Source organism: Spermophilus citellus (genome assembly GCF_964194105.1).
Source record: "Spermophilus citellus genome assembly, chromosome: X".
In the NCBI taxonomy this organism is placed as follows: domain Eukaryota; kingdom Metazoa; phylum Chordata; class Mammalia; order Rodentia; family Sciuridae; genus Spermophilus; species Spermophilus citellus.
Window position 1 is genome coordinate 40,202,945 of NC_138190.1, and position 23,260 is coordinate 40,226,204.

Below are 23,260 nucleotides of genomic sequence, written 5' to 3' on the forward strand. Positions count from 1 at the left end.
GAGGATCACAAGTTCGAGGCCAGCCTGAACACCTTAGTAAGACACTGCCTTAAAATGAAAAATAAAAAAGGCTGAGGATGTGGCTCAGTGCTAAAGCATCCCTGGGTTCAATTCCCAGTACCAAAAATAGAAAAAAAAAGAAATAAGAAATGACACTGCTAAGGATTGATATTAAAAGGATAATAGAGGAATATTATAATAAACAACCTTGTTGGGCTGGGGATGTGGCTCAAGCGGTAGCGTGCTCGCCTGGCATGCGTGCAGCCCGGGTTCGATCCTCAGCACCACATACCAACAAAGATGTTGTGTACGCTGAGAACTAAAAAAAAATAAATATTAAAAATTCTCTCTCTCTCCTCTCTCCTCTCTCACTCTCTCTTTAAAAAAAAAATAAATAAATAAACAACCTTGTGGCGATAAAGTCAATGGCAAAGACAAAATAGACAAATGCCTTCAAAGACACATACTACCAAACACATTCAAGAAGAAATAGATAACCTAAATAGTTATCTGTTATTAAATAAATTTAATTTGCAGTTTAAAACTTGCTTATGAAGAAAGCACCAAGAGACAGCTGGGCTGAGATATGAGATAGGGGTGATCATTAGCACTGAGGAGTTAGAGGAAGTCATGGATAGGAAGAAACTTCTTAGAAAGTATTATAAGGCTGGGCATGTGGCTCAGACCACATGAGGCCCTGGGTCAATCAGCTCTGGAAAAATAGAAAGGGGCAGGGGGAAGCATAGCAGAATCCTAGAGATTCCCTAGTGCTAAAAAAGAAAGTTTAAAAGTCTTTTCCTATCCCTAGCACTGCAAAATATACAAGATTTTAGCTGAGATAGTGCCATTGCATGGAGCTTTCTTGTACTTTTAGATCTTGATTTCTAGCCCTTCCTCCTTAGTGAATGAAAGTTGGAATGCCAAATTGTGTGCTTTAATGTACTAAGGGATTTTAATATAGTCCAAATGGCAGGGAAATGGGACACTAAATTGGGAGAGATAAATAATGAGGTAATGCAGATCTTGGATTCAATACATACAATAAAATGTATGAATGTACCACTGAATGATTTTGACTGTACATATACCTGTGCAACTCAAGCCTCTACATGTATACAGAATGCTTTCAACACCCCAGAAGTTTCTCTTACTTCACCAGGACAGGTAATTCCTCCTCTAGTCCCTGGAGACCGGCACCATTCTGTCTGCTGCTCTCCATACTTAAAAAAAAAAAATCTCTTAGAGGCTGGGCTGTAGCTCAGTTCTCTCAATGGTAGAACGCTTGCCCTTGCATATGTGAGGCCCTGGTTCCATTCTTAGCACTGCAAAAAAAAAAAAAAAAAAAGAGAGAGAATTTTAAAATCTTTTAAACTTGTGGGTTATTCAAAGAAAGTATGGATGATCAGGTGGCAGGATCAGGGATGGGGAATATGAGTCTGAATGCTGCTTTCTATCATTTATTCCATGTAATTTTAAAATCAAATCAAATAAAGCGGCTTCTCTTCTCCACCAAAGAGAAGTTTTGCAAGAGTTGACCTCCAGCCTTCAGGGTCTTCCTGACTAGGGAAGAGGGAGGATTTGTTTAACCACTTTGTTCTTTCCTTTTTAACCTGTTTGTATTTAACCAGAACCCTGTTAGGCATTTTAATAACCTTTTTGTTGTTGCTGACTTAAGTAAGAGATGAACTTTAGATATACGTCCAAACTCCAAAGTTTAGGTTCCTTTCGCCCCCTAAGTCTCTACCGACACACACACCCCCACCTCTTCCCAGGGTGGCTTTGCAGGATTTTTCCAGCCATGGGAGAGGAATGTAATTTTGGACCCAGGAGAGGGAAGGGCCAGCAAGTGGGATAGCTGTCGGCACCTGTCTCCAAGCCTGAGGTCATCCACCTGCCCAGGCAGAGATTCCCCTCCCCGCGGTCCTCTGCCAGACCTTTTGGCTGCTGCATAAATCACCCGACCCGACCCCGGTGAGTGCCTGGGTTGGGCCTGCTTCCCCACCCCCTCCCTGGAAAGGAAAGGCCCAGGCAACTTCGGTTTGAGACCCACAGGACCCAATTTCCCAACCGCGGGAAGCCGGAAGGAAATCGATTGCCCCGTGCCCAATCGTGCCCAACCCTGTGCCCTGGGATCGCTTCCCACAGGCCCTAGTGCCCACAGCAGAGCTCCGCACCAGGAACAAGGCAAGCTCAGCCTGCAGCTTCCCAGTGTCTTGCTACCGCTGGCGCTTCTGTGATCGTCGCCCCGAGGCTGCAGGGGCACTATCAGATTGTAAGGCCCTGACTCTCTGTACAAATACCCCAGGTACAGTGCGGGCCCCTGATGTTTGTCCCCTCTCTCCCCGCCCTGGCCACCCTTAGGCGGCCAGGGCAGGGGTTAGAAATGGGACATTTGGCAGCCCCCAACTTGCAGGATAGAGAGATAGAGATAGAGCCTAGGGTTGAAAGTCACTATTGCAAAAGCCGCTTGTCCATCTTAAGGCTTATCTAAGATTGATAGCATGAAGGCCTTTGGAGTCTGAGCCAATATTTAACAGCCAATGAACATTCCAGATGCTAGGAGGCTGGCAGGCAGTATCTGAGTTTGAGCTGTGAGTTTAAAAAAAAAAAAGTGTTTTTGAAGGAAACATTAAACCAAAGATTATTTTTTCCTTTTTTCTCTGTCTTCTATTCATTTGCCCACCCATGTGGATGACTTCCTAGCTCAAAGCAGATATAAGACAGAAGCATGAAGTTGCAGGAATTTTTTATCAGCACTGGAAGCCTGCTCACTCAAGGAAGACTTGGGGAAAGAGGAAAGTTGCCTTTCACATGGGATGCTTATCTAATCTTTTTTTTTTTCCTGGATAATTTTTCTTTTTCTTCTCCCAGTTCACTCATCACCATCTCTGGCCTAAAGTCCCAGCATAGAATGTTCCTTGCCTGTGTTCAAGACTCTTTGTCAAACTGGCACCATGCCTTCTTAGGAAGCAAGACATAGTAGAGGGGCTGTTGGTTTCTCCACCACTTGTACCTTGCTAATGTCCTTTTACCACCCCTTCCATTGCCTGTTTTTTTCTTCTTTTATAAAGATAAATTTTTAATTGTAAATGGACATAATGCCTTTATTTTATTTATTTTTATGTGGTGCTGAGGATCAAACCCAATATCTCACACATGGTTGGCAAGCACTCTACCACTGAGCTGCAACCCCAGCCCCCCGCATTGCCTGATTTTGAAAATGGATGTTAGGAGGTATTTTTTTGAGGGGGAGGGAGTTATGCTGGGAATTGAACCCCAGGGCCTAGCACATGCTAGGCAAGTGCTCTACCACTGAGCTACACCCAGCCCTGGATATTAGTTCTAATTCAGTGTATTATCATTGGTGGACATATTTCTAAAAATGTAGATCAGGAAGGTCCTGGCCTACAAGGGGGATCAATAGCACCGACAGATGGGTAAGGGGGAACAAGCAAGAGAAGGTGACCTGCAGACACCCAAGTCAGCCACCAATGAGAGAATTGCCCGCCCCTGACCTACTTTGGGGACCAGGGTGCTGGCATAAAGGGTGGCCTTGCACTATCTGAACAGCCAGCTCTGCTTTCTGAGGGTCACTAGCACCAAGGTGTGGATACTTTTTTTTCTTCTTTATAAAAAAGAAAATCCCACTGGTAAGTTGACTGAAGCTGTCTCGTGTTATCTCTTGTCAGCTCTTTCTTCCTCCTACATGTCTCCTCCTGTCACATTGCGTATCTTGTTCTGACTTTGGGAAAGTATGCCTTGCCTTTCCAGTTCTAATGAAACAGGTGGCAAGTGCAGTGGCGTATGCCTGTAATCCCAGCTATTTGGGAGGCTAAGGCAGGAGGATGACAAGTTTGAGGCCAGCCTGGGCAGCTTAGCGAGAACCTGTCTCAAAATAAAACTTTAAAAGGGCTGGGGGTATAATTCGGTGATAAACTGCTTGCCAAGCATGTGCAAGGTCCCAGGTTCAACCCCCAGTAATTGAAAAAAAAAAAAGGCATATCTCAGAGAGATTTCAGGTTCACTTCCAGAACACTGCAATAGAGTAAATGTCTAATAATAAAAGTTATGTTTAGGACTGGGGCTGTAGCTCAGTGCAAAGCGCTTGCCTAGCATGTGTGAGACACTAGGTTCAATCCTCAGCACCACATAAAAATTAAAAAATAAAATAAAGGCAGTTTGTCCATCTACAACTACAAAAAAAAAAAAAAGTTATGTTTACGGACAGGGCACAGTGACTCATGCCTATCATCCCAGCAGCTCAGGAGGCTGAGGCAGGAGGATTGCAAGTTCAAAGCCAGCCTCAGCGACTTATGGAGGCTCTAAGCAACTTAGCAAGACCCTGTCTCAAATAATAATAATAATAATAATAATAATAATAATAATGGGCTGGGGATGTTACTTAGTGGTTAAACACCCCTGGGTTTAATCCCTGGTACCCCCCAAAAAAAGTTATGTTTAAAATATCCAGTATTCTATTAAGTGTGAAATAGCATTATGCTTAAAATGTGCATAGGTTAATTTAAAATATTTTATTGCTAAAAAAATGTTCAGTATTATCTGAACTGTTAGAAAAATGGTGCCAATAGGTTTGTTCCACTCAGGGTGTCACAAACTTTCAATTTGTAAAAATGCAATATCTGCAAAATACCATAAAACAAGCTATATGTGTAGTCTGTATTGGGATTTTTACCAGGGTTTTAAAACAGGTGTGGTGCTGAATTTGGTCCATGCAATTACATTTCTTTTTTTTTTTTTAAAGAGAGAGTGATAAAGGGAGAGAGAGAGAGAATTTTTTTTAATATTTATTTTTTAGTTCTTGGCGGACACAACATCTTTGTTGGTATGTGGTGCTGAGGATCGAACCCGATCGAACCCAGGCCACATGCATGCCAGACGAGCGCGCTACCGCTTGAGCCACATCCCCAGCCCCATGCAATTACATTTCATTTGACCTCTGTTACCTTCAATAGGTCTCTCCCACGACAATGTCTTCCATTAAGATCGAGTGTGTTTTGCCAGAGAATTGCCGGTGTGGTGAGTCTCCAGTATGGGAAGAATCATCCAACTCTCTGCTTTTCGTAGACATTCCTGCAAAAAAGGTGTGCCTTTGGAATTCACTCACCAACCAAGTGCAGCGAGTGACCGTGGGTAAGGATGAATTTGGCCTCACATCTTTACAGTTAGGGGAGGGATGGTCTCTTTGTTTGTCATTCCCCTGGGACCTTCTTGTTAAAGCATACTTAATGTGCTTCAAGACCTTTTCGATTGTCACATTCTCTGTGTCAGAGTTCTGTGTTCTCTCACTTTGACCCAGAAGTAAATTATGGATCATCAATACTTCCCTCATCCACTTAAAGTGAGGGGCATATTCACAGTTTTGTTTGTTTGGTTGTTTTTTTCTTTTTGCAGTGTTGGGGAGGGAACCCAGGGCCTAGTGCGTGCTAGGCAAGTGCTCTACCACTGAGCTGCACCTCCAGGCCTCCAGTTTTGTTTTGCTGTGGAGGAATTATAGTAGCTATCTTCCCTTAACATTTTTAGATAACAGCACTGAAAATTGGAAGACTTGGTTAGTGACACCTCAAAGGCCAATCTTAATTTTCAAAATAATAAAAAAATTAAAAAACATATCCCTTCTGTGAGTGTGAAAATAAGAGTTTCTGAACTTCAAAATCATCAACCAAGACTAACTTTGATCACTGCACAAATGTAGAATTCCTGATGGAATTTCATGTGCATTTCAGTGTGATACCATTTAGGTCCCTGCACTTTCCAGAGAAGGAGTTTATTGCTTTCTATGGCCCAAGGCAATGAGCTGGTGTAATTATCAAAAGAGAAAGAAGTTTCTTGTTTTCATTATTGTGTTCATGGGAAAAGATATCAGGAATTCCTGTAACCTTGGGAATTCCTGATTTCTGCCCATGAATTCAGTTGGAAAACTGAAACTTTCTGGGCAGGGAGTGTGGGGGTGGTGATGGGAATGGACCCCTTTCACATGCTAAGTATGCACTCTGCTACTGAGCTACACCCCAGCCTGGAAGCAGCCTTTTAATTCTCCTAGGGAATATGACTGCTGCTGGGGGCAAAGTGACTGTGACCTGGAGGATGGGGGGAATTGCCTTCCCTAGTTCTCCTTTTTTCTTTTCTTTCTTTCTTTCTTTCTTTCTTTTTTTTTTTTGTTTTTTTTTTTTTGATACCAGGTATTGAAGCCAGGGGTGCTTAACTACTGAGCCACATCTCCAGTCCTTTTTTGTATTTTATTTAGAGATAGGGTCTCACTGAGTTTCTTAGTGCCTTGTTAAGTTGCTGAGGCTGGCTTTGAACTAGCAATCCTCTTGCCTCAGCCTCCTGAGCTGCTTGGGTTACTGGCATGCACCATCACACCCAGCCCCTAGTTCTCTTTTCCAGTATGTACACATACATGTCTACCCCTAATCTGTAAAGCACTCCACCCTAAACCATGAAAAGGGCTTGTGATGTCAGCAGTTGCTTGGTCTTAGTCTATAGAATAAGATCCTTGAGGAGAGTCTGACCCTCCTAATAGTGTCCTGCACATTCCTTGGTACCCTCAATAACTTGACTTGATCTCTGAGCAGGGTTTTGAACTAAGAGAGCCCAGTAATCTGCACCAATTGATTAGGTGTTTAGGAAATGTTTTCAAAATAAATTCTAATAAATTAATTTCCTTTGACTTCTATCCATAGTAACTCATCTCTCCACTTAAAAAAAAATTATATATATATATATATATATATATATATATATATATATATATATATATATATATATAATAGCTGATCTCCAGCACTGCAAAAAAAAAAAGCTTTGTTATACATGGAAAAATATTAAACCCAGAAAAACCTAAATTTTAAAAATACAAAATATAATAACATAATGAAGAGATATTACTGTATTATCACTACATCTACATTTCTGCTATTTTTACCATGTTTATCTCCCAAACAAGATTTGAGAAGCAATGTTCAGTTAGATACGGAAAAATATCTGGGGCTAAAACTCAGTGGTAGAGCATTTGCCTAGCATGCTCGAAGTCCTGAGTTCCATCCCAGCACTGAAAAACACAAGTATTGTATCGAAGAAGAGATGTGTCACAAAACCTATTTGCTGGAACTGAAGTTCAAGTCTCCAAATTTCCTGGAAGTCAGGCAAATTGAGTATCACTCACTGTGTGTGGACTCTTTTGGTACCCCAAGATTAGGGACTCACCCTGTAGATTTGAGGTAGTGCCTGCCCAAGTGTATTGAGGCTGCAGTGATTTTTTTGTTTTGTTTTGTTTTGGTGCAGGGTATTGAACCCAGGGCCTCATGCATGTTAGGCAAGCACTCTACCATAGAGCCACATGCCCAGCCTCAGTTGCTATGGTTTGACTTCTCTTCTTCTCCCATGAGCCTGGGAGCTTTCAAAGGAGTTGGACCATATTCGCCTTCCTATCTTTGCTGCCCAAAATAGCATATAGAGTTCATGCTCAAAAAAATATATTGAGTTATGTAGCCTTTGCTATTCAACAGGAGAAAGAGAACGCTCCCATTATCAAAATTACTGGAGTCCTTCTTTAAGAGATGTCAGGTAACATCATGGCCTCAGTGTGCTGTTTAGCCACTGGACTGTTTATTGTCTTCTAACTATTGCTTTTGCCTCTACAGATGCCCCAGTCAGCTCAGTGGCCCTCCGCCAGTCAGGAGGCTATGTCGCCACAGTTGGAACAAAGTTCTGTGCTTTGAACTGGGAGGATCAATCAGTAGTTGTGCTGGCTACAGTGGATAAAGACAAGAAAAATAATCGATTCAATGATGGGAAGGTGGATCCCGCTGGGAGATACTTTGCTGGTATGATTTTTTTCTAGCATCTGCTTGCTGAGATTTGAAGGAAACACTATGACTTGGAAAGTTCTCACTGCTGTAGTAGTCAAAGTGTTATTCAAGTGGGTCTTAGATTTTTTGTTTGTTTTGTTTTTGTGGTGCAGGGGATGGAACCTAGGACCTCAGACATGCTAGGCAAGCAAGCACTCTACCACTGAGCTACATCCCCATTGCCTTTAAATTGGAAATAATTTCAGTTTTACAGAGCTAGTGCCACTGTGCATGCTGTAATCCCAAATACTCAGGAGGCTGAGGCAGCAGAAAGTTAAAGGTCAGTCTGGGCAACTTAGCGAGGTTGTCTTAAAATAAAAATAAAAAGGGATTGGAGTGTAGTTTAATAATAGAGCACTTGCCTAGTACGTGTGAAACCCTGATTTTAATCCCCAGTACCACACACAAAAACAAATTTACAGGAAAAAATGTAATAATACTAAAACAACTGTACACCTTTTGCCTAAAATCACCTGTTAACATTTTGTTCCTCTTCCTTTAACATTTGCTCTCTCTGTCTAAACTTAACTATCTCCAGAATCATTTGAGAATATATTGCATATAAATCATGAGTCTTTACCCCTAGACTACTTGAGTGTGAATTTCCCAAGAAAAATAACATATTCTTCCAACGTGAAGAAGTTTAACATTGATTCAATAACTTTATCTGGTGTACTGTCTGTATTTTAGTTATGTGAATTGACCAAATATCCTTTATAGAATTTTTTGGGCTGTGAGTATAGCTGAGTGGTGGAGGGCTTACCTAAGCATGCCAAGGCCCTGGGTTCAATCCCCAGCAGCACAAAAAAAAAAGAATTTTTCCCCTTTCAATAAAGGATCAAGTCTGGGATAGTGTGTTAGACTTTCTTGCCTTGTCTTTTCATCCTCTAATCTGGAACACTTCCATGGGCTTTCTTTGTTTTTATGGCATTACCATTTTTAAAGGATTCAGTCCCACCTAACTCCCCCAACACTTTTTTTAATAGAACATTCTTCATTTTGTAGTAATCTGATGTTTCCTTGTGATTAGCTTAATGTTATTCATTCTTGGCTGGAATACTGTGTAAGTGATGTTCTGTCCTTCTCAGAGTATCTCATGTGGAAGCACATAATGTCCCTCTGCCCCTCATTGGTGATGTTAATTTTAGTCACCAGGTTAAGGTCCTGTCAGATTTCTCTATTTCATAGTAAGTGTGTTTTGTTTTGTTTTGCTCTGCTTTGTTTTGTGGGTTTGTGTATATGACAGTAGGGATTGAACCCAGATGTGTTCTGCCACTGAGCTACATCCCTGGCCCTTATTTATTTATTTAGAGACAGGGTCTTACTATGTTGCCCAGGCTGGCCTTGAACTTGTGATTCTCTTGACTCAGCCTCCCAAGTAGCTGGGATTACAGTTATGTACCTCTGCACCTGTCTACAATAACTGCTTTTTATTGCAATTTTTTTTTGGTACCAAGCATTGAACCTAGGGACATGTAACCACTGAGCCACATCCTCAGCTCTTTATTTTATTTTATTTAGACAAGGTCTCACTGAGTTGGTTAAGGCCTTGCTAAATTTCTGAGGCTGGCTTTGAACTCCGAGATCCTCCTGCCTCAACCTGCCTCCCAAGCAGCTGGGATTACAAGCATGTGCCACCACACCCATGCCCAGCTTCACTGCAATTTATAAGCAGTTTGTGGGATTTGTTAGTTATATCACTGTGTAGCAAATTACCCTGAAAGTTAGTGGCTTAAAATAACAAATACATATTATCACACATATTTTCTGAAAGTCAAGAATGTGGGTGTAGCTAGATGATTCTGTTTCATTCTGTCTCATGAACTTGTAATCAAGCTGTCAGCTGGGGATGGATTCTCTGAAGGAACTTGGAGGATTTGCTTCCAGGTTCACTCACATAGGGGTGGACAAGAGGGAACCTTCAGTTTCTTACCACATGGGTATTTCCATAGGACTGTTTAAGACAGACTTCCCCTAGAGCTAGTGATGAGGGGCGGGGGAGAAAAACATGCAGGATGAAAGCTATAGTCTTATTACAAATCCTAGAAGTGGTATACTATCGTTTCTGCTGTCTGATATTGATCACACAGACAATGATGGATGGAGAGGTCTACACAAGAGTGTTAATACTGAGAGGCAGGGATCATTTGGACCTATCTTGAAGCCAAATCTCAGCTACTTGGAAGGCTAAAGCAGAAAGATCACAAGTTTCAGTCCAGCCTGGGCAACTTAGTGAGACCCTGCTTCAAAATAAGAAATAAAAAAGGTCTGGGCATGTAGCTCAGTGGTAGAGTGTCCCTAGGTTCAATCTCTAGCACTGAAAAAGAAAGTTAGGTTTCTTGAGGCTGGCTGCAACATGGAGAGATACTTTAAATCCAAGCAAATACTCTGGTACTCATCCAAATTGCTCTGTTAAGTTTTACATTCATTGTTAATTCTTGTTTGAACCAATCTTGACTATGATGGCTGCATAATGACTTCTATTCAGCTTTGAAAAAATTTTAGTTAGGGGGCTGGGGATGTGGCTCAAGCGGTAGCGTGCTCGCCTAGCATGTGTGCGGCCCAGGTTCGATCCTCAGCACCACATACCAACAAGGATGTTGTGTCTGCCAAAAACTAAAAAATAAATAAATAAATATTAAAATTTAAAAAAAATTTAGTTAACAGTTTCAAATTAGACAGTACACTTCAGACATATACCTTACATCATTAACAACCTTATAAATTAGCCAAAGTTGATCTTCGTCCCTGATATTTCCACCTTCCCACGCTGTCCCCTCATGGCTGTTGATGACACTATCCTGGCTCCATTCACTGTCACCATGGAAGGCACATGAGATCTGAGCAGCTGGCTGTAAAATGTTCCCCAACTTCCTGGACTTTATATGACCATAGATATTGTGCAGGGCAGGTTGAAAGGTTAAAGATGAAAAGCCACTAGAAGCCTTTCTGCCAGTAATTGCTTGAAGATAAAGAATTATGATTGGATCTTCCTAATGAAGTCAATTTTTTTCTCTCTCCCTTATGGCTAGAAGTTTACAGTTCTGTGATACTTTATGAGAAAAAGATATCTTCTAAGTCCTGAGTTTTGCTTTGTTTTGCTGTCCTCAATACTGGGGATTGAATCCAGGGATCACTTGATCCCTAAGCTACAACCCCAGCCCTTATTATATTTTTATTTTGAGACAGGCTCTGTCCGAGTTGCTTAGGGCCTCGCTAAGTTGCTGAGGGTGGTCTCAAATGCAGTCCTCCTGCCTCAGCCTTCCAAGCTACCAGGCCCATCCTGAGACCTGAGTTCTTAATCTGGAGTCTCTGGGTCATCAGAAAACCCCTGAAAATTATGTCACCATGGATGTGCCTACTGGTGGTATGCACTGCCAGAAGCACCTGGGGACATTTTTCAAGAGAAGGGTCATAGTTCTCAGCAGGTGTTTAGAAATGTCTCAGGCCCAGAAAAGAGACATCTGACAGTCTAGAAGGAGTCTCCTAGTGATCATACCCTGGAAGTATCACCACACCCAAGGTCTGACATGTCTGTGCTCATTACTACATGGTAAAAAAAAGCACACACCAGGTTATTCTCTCTCAATAAGGAAAAGCCCTTTCCAAGGAGGCCTTTCACATTCATGTTCCAGGCATCTCTTCCTGTAAGACATATAGTGTAGATGAATATTCATGAAACAAACTCAAATGTCCTATAACAAGAAATTGCTCTGTGATCATCCTTCTTCCCAGGATCGGAAGAACTACCTGGTCTTGCTTGCTATTCAGGTTTCCCATTTATAATTCATTTTCCTCCTCTAACTTGCTTTTCTTTCATATGATATATGATATAGTAGGTGAGCTTTCCAGTTTCTTCATTATAGTCAGATTCTGCTCTGTTCCCTGAGATCACACTCAAGTTCAGAATATCGAATAATGACTACAATAAATAAAATATTCTATATGCATTTGAGAAGAATGTGTCTTCTGTTGTTGGATGGAGTGTTCTACAAATATCAATTAGATTCAATTGGCTGAGGGTATTCTGTTCTTCTATGTCTTTACTGATTTTATATCTAGTTGTATCTATAACTGAGAAAAGGATGGTGATAGTCTCCAACAATAATTCTGTATTTTTTCTATTTCTCCTTTCACTTCTGACTTTTTCTATGTGTGTGATGCTGGGGATTGAACACAGGGCCATGTGCATGCAAGGCAAGTACTCTACCAACTGAGCTATATCCCCAGCCCCTACTTCTGACTTTTGCTTTGCATATTTTGAAGCCCTGTTGTTAAGCACACACATGTTTAGGATTACTATATATTCTTAGTAAACTGACCATTTTAAATAATTAGTTCCTTTCTTTGTCCCTGAAATCACTATTCCCCGGTGTGTAATGTGTCATTTTTCTTTCATTGCTTACAAATTTGATTTTAATTTTCAGTGATTCGATTATGTATCTAAGCATGCATTTATCCTGGTTTGGAGTTGCTCACCTTCTTTTTCAAAATGCCTTTATTTCATTTATTTATTTGTATGTGATGCTGAGGATCAAACCCAGTGCCTCACATGTGTTAGGCAAGTGCTCTACCACTGAGCCACAACCCCAGCCCTTGCTCACCATTTTATTTTTATACCAGGTATTAAACCCAAGGGCACTTAACCACTGAGCCACATCCTCAGCCCTTTTTGTATTTTATTTAGAGACAGGGTCTCACTGAGTTGCTTAGGGCCTCAATGAGTTGCTGAGGCTATCTTTGAATTTACAATCCTCCTTCCTCAGCCTCCAGGATTACAGGTATGTACCACCATGCCAGGCTTGCTCACATTCTTGAATCTATAGTTTTATGCTTTTCCCCAAGCTTGGTGTGGGGGTGATGCATCAGCCGTTTTGTTCCATTGATCTCTGAGGCTCTGTTCCTTTTGCTTCCAATCTTTTTTCTCTTCCTCTCTGGTTCAGATTGTATAATATTTGCAGGGGTGGGGGCTGGGGACTGAATTTAGGGCCTTGCACATGCTAAGCATACTCTCTACCACTGAGCTATTCCCCTAGTCCCAGATTATATAATTTCTATTTGTCTATCATCAGGAACACTGATTCTTTTCTGTCATCACTATTCTGCTATTGAGTCAATCCTAAAATTTTCAGTTCTAAGCTGGATGTGGGGATGCATACCTGTAGTCCCTACTACTTGGGAATCTAAAGCAGGAAGATTACTTGAGCCCAGAAGTTTGAGGCCAGTGTGGACAACAGAGAAAAAAAATCAGCCTCAAAAAAATCATTTCTAAAATCTTCATTTGGTTATTCTTTATATCTTGTATTTCCTTGCTGATATTTTCAATTTTGAGTTTTGTTTGAAGACTGTTTTTGAGTTTCAGTAGTCTTTGTGAAATAATTCCAACATCTGCCATATCATTTTCAGCATCTGTCGATTGTAATTTCCTATGTGAGTTTATTTCCATGTCTCTTTATGTTACCAAGTGTATTAGTCGGTTTTCTGTCACTATAACAAAATATCTGAGGGAATTAACTTGTAAAGAGAAAAGTTTTAGGGTCTGGAGTTGTAATTTAATGGTAGAGTGCTTGCCTAGCACGTGTGAAGCACTGGATTTGCTCCTCAGCACCACATAAAAATAAATAAAAGCATTGTGTCCATATATAACTAAAAAATATTTGTAAAAATTTTAAAAGAAGAGAAAAATTTTATTTGGGCACACAGTTTTGGAGGTCCCAGTCCATGACCCATTGTTTTGAGTCTCTGGTGAAGCAGCTCATCATAGTAGAAATGCATAACACAGCAAACTGCTCACCTCCTGAGTCAAGAAGCAAAGAGTGACTAGACCAGCCAGGGTCCCACAATCCCCTTCAAGGGCACCCCCACCCCATTACCTAAGGACTTCCCATGAGACCTCATCTCCTAAATATCCACAGCACCTCCTAGTAGCACCACCCTAGGGACCAAGCCTGTTACACATGGACCTTTAAGGACATCCAATACCCAAACTATAGTATCAAATCATCTTCTGTTGTATCTTAGACATTTTGAATATGAGAAGCCCCTGAGTCCTGTTTAAATCCTATAGAACATGTTGTTATAATTGTCTTAGCAGGAACTATATATGTTTAGGGTAAGACCACAAGTTCCAACATGCTTTCTATTAGGTACTAAGATCATCTGTCCCATATGTGTGCCTGTCAGTAATCAGTCTGGTATAGAAGGTCCATTAGCTTCACTCCCAAAATCTTTTTTGTTGTTTTTGTTGGTGGTGGTTCTGGAAATTGAACACAAGAAGGTTCTACTTCTGTGCTACATCCCAAGCCCCTCTTTTTTTGTTTTATTTTGAGGCAGGGTCTCACTAAGTTGCCCAGGCTGGCCTTGAACTTGTAATCCTCCTGCCTCAGCCTCCTAAGTAGCTGGAATTATACCACGCTGGGCCCCAAATCTTTAATATACTGATTAGAATCCAATACATGTATGTACAAATTGGGGGTGAGCCTAGGCGTTCCTAAATAGCTTTGGGGGATTGCATTCCTCAGCAACTGCCTCTTTATTATCTCTCAGTACTTTCCAGTTTCCTGGAGCTCTCCTTTTCATTTCTCTAGCCAGAAACCACCCATTTCTATGATGATGCTGCCTATGGGGTCAAGCAGCAAAAGGACAGAGGAGAAAAGAATTTAAAAGCAAAGGGTTTAAAAAGGAATCAAAGTGAAAGTGCTTGGCATGCAGCATAACCAAATGGAAAGGAATATCCCCTTCCTTCAGAGTTTTGATTCCTGTAGTTTCCTATTTCTCGCCACTCTGCTGTTACTACCCCTGCTAACGAACTGTCTAGAGACTGTTGCATGAGAAAAAGGAGAAAACAGAATGGAAAATAACCCAGGTGCTTCCTCTATGCCCTCTGAGCTTCAAGAGTTTCCTTTTCTTGACCAGGCATGGTGGTATATGCCTGTAATCCCAGTGACTAAGGAGGCTGAGGCAGGAGAAGAATAAGGCCAGCTTTAGCAACTTAGCAAGGCCCTAAGCAACTTAGTAAGACCCTTCAAAATAAAAATTAGGGGACTGGAGTTGTAGCTCAGTGGTAGAGCGCTTGCCTAGTATGTGTGAGGCACTGGGTTCAATTCTCTGAACTGCATATAAATAAATGAATAAAATAAATGTCCATCTGGGGCTGGGGATGTGGCTCAAGCGGTAGCGCGCTCACCTGGCATGCGTGCGGCCTGGGTTCGATCCTCAGCACCACATACAAACAAAGATGTTGTGTCCGCCGAGAACTAAAAAAAAATAAATATTAAAAAAAATTTCTCTCTCTCTCTCTCTCTCTCCTCTCTCACTCTCTCTTTAAAAAAAATAAATAAATAAATGTCCATCAACAACTAAAAATATACTAATAAATAAATAAAAATATAAGGGCTGGTGATGTAGCTCAGTAGTAAGGCACTTGCTTAGCATGCACAAGGCCTCACGTTCTATCCCTAGCAATAAATAAATAAATAAATAAATAGCTGTATCATACATGTTGTCTAGGTTTTAGAGTTGTTCTCAGTAGGAGAAAATGAAGTTGGCACATGTCTACCCCATCTTATTAGGAATCGGAATGTCTCAGCATAATTTTTTCTTAATACCTTTATTTTATTTATTTTTATGTGGTGCTGAGGATCAAACCCAGTGCCTCACACATGCCAGGCAAGTGCTCTACCACTGAACCACAACCCCAGACCCTCAGCATAGTTTTAATTTGCATTATAAGCAAGGTATTTGTCATTTTTAAAAATGTAAAACCTAAATTTGGTATAGTGGTGCTTGTCTATAGTCCCAGTGACTCAGGAGGCAGAGTCAAGAAAATTGCAAGTTTAAGGCCAGATCAGCAATTTAGGGAGACCCTCAACAACTAAATGAAACCCTGCCTGAAAAAATAAAGAGTGACGCATGGTGTCTCATGCCTGTAATTCCAGTGACTTAGGAGGCTGAGGCAAGAGGATCACAAGTTCAAGGTCAGCCTCAGCATCTTAGTGAGGCCCTAAGCAACTTAGTGAGACCCTGTCTCAAAAAATAAAGGGCTGGGGATATAGCTCAGTGGTTAAGCACCATTGAGTTCCATCCCCAGTACCAAATAAATAAATAGGGATGGGGATTTAGCTCAATAGCGCACCCCTGGGTTCAATCCTTAGTACAACAAAAAGTAAATATATATGCATATATACATATATATGATGTGTATCCCAAATTGAGATGTACAGTAATTCCCTGGTTTATTTTTTAAGATTATTTATTTTTTATTTGGTACCAGGGATTGAACCCAGGGACAATTAACCACTGAGCCACATCCCCAGCCCTTTTTATTTTTATTTTTTTAAGATGCACACACACACACACACACACACACACACACACACACTCCTTTTCTTTTTTTAAATATTTTTAGATGTTATAAACCTTTCTTTTATTCATTTATTTGTATATGGTGCTGAGAATTGAACCTAGGGCCTCACACATGCTAGGCAAATGCTCTTACCACTGAGCCACAACCCCAACCCCTATTTTTATTTCTATTTTTTTTATTTTGAGACAGGGTCTCTCTAAGTTGCTTAGGGCCTCACTAAATTACTGGGGCTGGCTTGAAATTTGCAATCCTCCAGCCTCAGCCTCCCAACCCACTGGAATTAGAGGCGTGTGCTACTGTACCTGGCAATTCCCTTGATTTAAACACTGGAAAGGATCTCTGATGAGAAAGAATGGTGTTGTGCATGGAATGAGATACTGTGGGGCCCAGCTCAGTGCTCTTTGGTTTTTGTAGGTACCATGGCCGAGGAAACAGCCCCAGCAGTACTTGAGCGACACCAAGGGTCCCTGTACTCTCTCTTTCCTGACCACCATGTGAAGAAGTACTTTGACCAAGTGGACATTTCCAATGGGTTGGATTGGTCCCTGGACCACAAAATCTTTTATTACATTGACAGCCTCTCCTACTCTGTGGATGCCTTTGACTACAACCTGCAGACAGGACAGATCTGTATGTACTTTATCATTATTTTTCTCAATACTGCTGGTATATTTTTCATGTTTGTGATTAGTAAGGCACCTCTTCCTCAACCCATGTGAAGAGGTCCTTACTTGTCAAATACAGAATTTTCCAATGTTATTATTCCCATATAATAATGATTACACAGACTTAACTGAACTGCTAAACTGTGGCCCTCAACACAATGAAAATGTGGTCAAGGTTGGCCTAATATGCATAGACCATTAATCCTTTCTTTCCACCATCATCAGAAAGGTATTCTCTGGAAAAAGAATCCTGTTCTAACAGAAGTACCTAAAGACCAATAATATAGAACAGTGTGGGATAAAAGAAAATTAGAGTTTGGTTCCTAATCTTTATTTGTACTTTACATGATCATGGACTAGTACTCAGAGGCAAATTAACAACTTTGAAAACAGAAAAGCAGTTACAGGTTGGTTTAATTCCATCAATGTGCTGTAAATAAGACATATTTGGAAACTAGGAAGGAAGGAATTATTTAGAAAAATTTAGAAGGGAGTCCTTGAACTGTTTGATGAAAGGTGCCAGACCAAAAGAGCAAAACCAATCATAAAAATGACTTGAAAAAAATCACAAGGCTCTCCATGCAGATTTAATCAGAGGTAAAATATTCCAGTACAGATACTTTTGCTTTGAAATATGTAGTGTTCTTTTTTATGACTGTTTTTATCCATTTTCCTTACACATGGTTTGAACATTTTTCCATTATATTTCAATCTGATTACTGTAGTGACCTGATTTTTTTTTCCTTTGGTAAGGAGGATTGAACACAGAAACACTTTACCACTGAGCTACATCTTCAGCCCTTTTTATTTTTTATTTTGAGAGAGGGGCTTGCTAAGTTGCTTAGACTTGTGATCCTCTTGCTTCAGTCTCCTGAGTTGCTGGGACTACAGGCATGCACCACCCAGTCCTGTACTTTTTTGATGTGTTTTTTTGTATACCATGATCCCCCACTTTAACCAGGCAATGGGTTTCAGGATGCCCCTCCTTTCATATGCAATTTCTTCTAATATTTAGTCTTGATTTTGGAGCATGTGGTCAGGCAGAAAAAAATCTCATATATCTTCCTAGTTTGAGGGCACAATTTGTTCACCATTAAGTTGCTTTATAGATCTTAGACTTAATCAAAGTCGGCATTTTTGTAACTAAAACAGCAAAAGTGTAATCACAAGACTAAAGAGTATCTGAGATGGGCCTGCAGGGCCTCAGTTCAGGTCAGTCTCAAAGATAACTACCTATTGATATTTTTTATTAATTTATTTTATTTTTTTAAACAAATGGAGCACAACTTTTCATTTCTCCGGTTGTACATGATGTACAATCACCATGCATGCAATTATACCCATACATAGGGGTAATAATGTCCATTTAATTCTACCGTCTTCCCCACACACACATACACACACCCTCCTCTCTGCTCAATTGTTATTTTATTAAGAAGTTTACTTGGAGCTGGGCACAGTGGCACATGCCTGTAATCCCAGCAACTCAGCAGGCTGAAGCAGAAGGATCACAAGTTCAAGGCCAGCCTCAGAAATCTAGTGAGACTCTGTCTTGAAATAAAGAATAAAAAGGACTGGGGGGCTGGGGATGTGGCTGAAGCGGTAGCGTGCTCGCCTGGCATGCGTGCAGCCCGGGTTCGATCCTCAGCACCACATACCAACAAAGATGTTGTGTCCGCTGAGAACTAAAAAATAAATATTAAAAATTCTCATTCTCTCTCTCTCTCTCTCTCTCTCTCTCTCTCTCTCTCTCTCTCTCTCTCTCTCTCTCTCTCCCCCCTCTGTCACTTTTAAAAAAAAAGGACTGGGGGCTGGGGATGTGGCTCAAGCGGTAGCGCGCTCACCTGGCATGCGTGTGGCCCGGTTCGATCCTCAGCACCACATACCAACAAAGATGTTGTGTCCGCGGAGAACTAAAAAATAAATATTAAAAATTCTCTCTCTCTCTCTCTCTCTCTCTCTCTCTCTCTCTCTCTCTCTCTCTCTCCCTCTCTCACTATCTCTTTAAAAAAATCTCAAAAAAAAAAAAAAAAAAGGACTGGGGATGTAGCTCAATGGTAAAATTGCCAAGAATCAATCCCCAGTACCAAATAGTACCAAAAACAAAGAAATTTACTTGGATTGGAGGACAAACTCAGAGGTAGAACACTTGCCTAGCATGTGTGAGGCCCTGAATTCCATCCCCAGAAACACAAAAATAAAATAATTCTTTTTTCCCCTCTTCTTCTGAAAGCTGAGGCACATATGTCTGTACCAAAACAAAAGGGAGTTAATTCACCCCAAATCATGTGGTAATAATCCTTTGTTCACATGCCAGACACTGGATAAGCAGAGGTGATCAGTATTTATAATCAGCTTAAGAGTTCATTGTGTGATTCTCTGTATTGAATGGCCTGTTGCTTTCTTGTATTTTTGGTTTTGTTTTTTTAACCATAGCCAACCGAAGAAGTGTTTACAAGCTGGAGAAAGATGAGCAAATCCCAGATGGAATGTGTATTGACACTGAGGGGAAACTTTGGGTGGCCTGCTACAATGGAGGAAGAGTGATTCGTTTAGATCCTGAGACAGGTAGGCCCACAGCAAAGTGCAGTCTTTGCCAAGTCTAGAAAACACCAGATGCTAGGGACCTCATTACTAGTAAAGTTGGAGATATATTCAGTGGTCTCATCTGGATGATTGCTGAGGGCCATTACCAAGTAGGAAATTTCCTTGCCAGCGTACCCCATGTTAATTTCGCTGTTGACATTGCATGTTAGGTGACCCTGCCCAAGGACGAGGGTGGATCCAGGATTAGGGTGTATCCTGCAGTTTGAGGAAGTATCCCAGTCCTTGGGTTTAAGGCGTTCCCAGTTTAAGACCTTGGGTTTTAGGGAAGTTCTATTGTTGAGGATTATTGCTGCCGGGATTAGGGCGTTCCTGCTGCCTGAACTCCCGTTGAGCTCTCGTGAGATTCAGAGAGCATTTTGGGAAAAGGAGCCTCGTGGAGTAGGTGATTTTGGGGTGGCAGCAGAACTGGGATTGCCCCAGAACGTGTGTGGAGGCCAGTGTGAGTTCGAGAATAAAGAATTGCTGTTTGAATCGACAAAGCTGTGTGGTGGCTCGTGATTCTGTGCCCAGCCAAGACTGTGGCAGATGATTTTAGAAAAGGGCAAAGATATAGCCCAAAATTTACAAGCAAAACTTCTTTTCCTATAGAGGTAAGTCTCTTTGCTCAAAATAAATCATCAGGGAAGGCAACTTAAATACATGGATGAGTTCTGACCTGCATGGTCTTCTTAGAACTCCACAAAGGGTCCAGAAATACTTGACAGGTTGGAATTTTTTAGAACTAAACTTCAAATAAACTATTTGGCTATCTAGGGAAAAGACTACAAACAGTGAAGTTGCCTGTTGACAAAACAACTTCATGCTGCTTTGGAGGAAAGGATTACTCTGAAATGTATGTCACCTGTGCCCGGGATGGAATGGACTCTGAGAGTCTTCTGAGGCAACCTGAAGCTGGTGGAATTTTCAAGGTAATAAAACTATTTCTTTTATTTTGGGGGTGAGGTAGAGAACTGAGTGGTGCTTTTGCATACTTCCAAAACATAATTCTAGTTGGTGTGTTAAGCTTAACATGCTAGACCTAAAAGTATTTTATTTAGATTTTGTAGGCTGTTACCTAGAGTCCAGGATGATATATTTAACCTACTTTGTACAGTATTTAAAAATATTTTTGAGCTTTAGTAGTATTTGTTAGTATCCATCAAATGAATAAAATGAGCTTGGAAAACTGATGTCTGAAACATGTTTACAAGATCACTTGATTGTTTTTATATCTTAAGAACATTTTCGGGGATTTTTTAACATTTATTTTTCAGGTGTAGATGGACACAACACAATGCCTTTTTTTTTTTAAGAGAGAGAGAGAGAATTTTTTAATATTTATTTTTTAGTTCTCGGCAGACACAACATCTTTGTTTCTATGTGGTGCTGAGGATCGAACCCGGGCGGCACGCATGCCAGGCGAGCGTGCTACTGCTTGAGCCACATCCCCAGCCCCAATGCCTTTTATTTTTAATGTGGTGCTGAGGATCGAACCCAGGTCTCACCCCTGCTAGGCGAGTGCTCTACCGCTGAGCCACAATCCCAGCCCTATTTTCAGTTTTTTTTTTTAAATATTTATTTTTTTTAGTTTTCGGTGGACACAACATCTTTGTTTGTATGTGGTGCTGAGGATCGAACCCGGGCCGCACGCATGCCAGGCGAGCGCGCTACCGCTTGAGCCACATCCCCAGCCCTATTTTCAGGTTTTTGATAATTTATTTTTACAACAGAACAAATATTGACAAAAATCACAGACTTTTTTGAGCTGAAAAGAAATGTAGAAATATAGGAATCACTTCCTTAACAGGTAGGAAGATGATAGAAATAAATTTGATGTCTCTGTGGTCCCGGAGAGTAATCCCAGAGACCCAAGGAGGCTGAGGCAGGAGGATCAAAAGTTCAAAGCCAGCCTCAGCAATTTAGCAAGGCCCTGAGCAACTTAGCATGACCCTGTCTCAAAAAAAATTTTTTTTTAAACAGGCTAGGGATGTGGCTCATTGGTTAAACACCCCTGTGTTCAATGGGGAAGGAGGATGCTTTTGAAGAATATTTGTGAATTAACTTTTTTCAGAGTTTCTCTCTTTTCCAACAGATAACTGGCCTGGGAGTCAAAGGAATTGCCCCCTATCCCTATGCTGGATGAGTAACAGATTTTCCTTCATGCTGAATGAGGCTTTGAAGACAAGCAGAGAATTCTGGGGCTGAAATTTCAATCTAGATTAGAAAAATGAAGCAATGATATTAACAGGGTTAAATTTTAATTTTACAATTTTGGGTACTAGTGATTGAACTCAGGGCCTCATGCATACTAAGTACATGCTTTTTCCACTAAGCTATAACCCTGCCACATTAATTTACAATTTTTTTAAAGTATAGCATTTTTAACAGGGGATGTCAGGTGGTTTGTTAACACACTCTAAGACTTTCAGTAAAAGTTCTTATAAAAATGAAAAGAGTTGTTCAACTATCAGGGGTTGGGGATGTGGCTCAAGTAGTAGTGCACTAGCCTGCCATGCGTGAGGCACTGGGTTCAATCCTCAGCACCACATAAAAAAAAAAAAAAAAGATAAAATAAAGATTTAAAAAAAAAAAGAGTTGTTCAACTATCAACCAGCCTCTTAACTTTTACAAGTGTCTCAGGGTGGTTGGAATGGGTCCATATCTATTCTTTATTCTGCATTCCCTACTTGCTTTATCTAAAGATTCAAAAACTAATAAACAGAAACTTGATAATGATTTATTATAATTATGTTCCTTTTTGTTTTCATCATACCCTCATAAAATATACCATGAAGCTAACCTACCTTATTATTACTCTTTTGGGTTTGGTTCTGTTTGTTATTGTTTTTTGCTTGTTATTACTCTTCCCATATGTTATTTTACAAACTAAAGTACTACTGGAGGATAAGACGCTAACACTCTGGCAAAATTCCTGGTTCCAACTGCCACCTACTGGATATAAAATAGTATGACACTTTGGAGAGCTTTGTTTTTGTTTGGTTTGATTTGGGTTTTGGTACTGGGGATTGAACCCTGGAGCACTCTACCACTGAGCTACACCCCAGCCCTTTTTATTTTTCATTTCAAGACAGGGTCTTGCGAAGTTGCTGAGGCTGGCCTTGCACTTGTGCTCCTTCTGCCTCAGCCTCACAAGTCACTGGGATTATATGCATGCACCTCAGCGTCAGGCTTGGAGAGAATTTTTTAAGTAGCTTTATTGAGTTATAATTAAGCTACACATATTTAAAGTGTACAATTTGACAAACTTGTCATGTATATGTATATATATACATATGTGTATATAGTGTCAGATATATACGCATATTAATAATACAAACACCATAAACAAGGTAATTAATCTCTCTACTACCCTCACACCTTTCTTTATGTCCCATTGTAATCATTTCTTTGATTTCTCTGTATACTTGTGTCCTATTCCCAAGAAGCCACTAATATGCTTTCTGTCACTATAAATTAGCCTTAAAATTGGGTACTGTGATCCTCAGTACCACATAAAAATAAATAAATAAAGGTATTGTGTCCAACTACACCTAAAAAATAAATATTTTTTAAAAACAAAAAATAAAAATGGTTTTTGATGTGTCTCAGTAGTAATGTACCTCTGAGTTCAATCCCTGGTACCAAGTAGTAGTAGTAGAAGTAGTAGTAACAACAACAATAATAATAATTCTCTGGAAAGGATAGTGTGTAATTATGGTTATTTAGTCTTTAAATATTGGCAACGTTCCAACCATTTGGACCTGGAGATTTTT

The 23,260-nt window shown here is 40.5% G+C and overlaps 1 protein-coding gene across 2 annotated transcripts; it reads left to right on the plus strand.

Annotated features, from left to right (window-relative positions):
* The first annotated feature begins 1,983 nt into the window (after positions 1-1,983).
* RGN (regucalcin) lies at positions 1,984-22,826 on the plus strand. Of its 2 annotated transcripts, XM_081277233.1 has the most exons (7): positions 1,984-2,305; positions 4,974-5,151; positions 7,665-7,847; positions 16,651-16,866; positions 19,338-19,469; positions 20,262-20,416; positions 21,580-22,826. In XM_081277233.1, the coding sequence occupies exons 2-7, from the start codon at positions 4,989-4,991 to the stop codon at positions 21,628-21,630; spliced, it is 900 nt and encodes a 299-aa protein (XP_081133359.1). In that variant the 5' UTR covers positions 1,984-2,305; positions 4,974-4,988; the 3' UTR covers positions 21,631-22,826. The 2 variants fall into 2 exon arrangements, with proteins under 2 accessions (XP_081133359.1, XP_081133360.1); XM_081277234.1 differs by lacking the exon at positions 16,651-16,866.
* Positions 22,827-23,260: the final 434 nt, after the last annotated feature.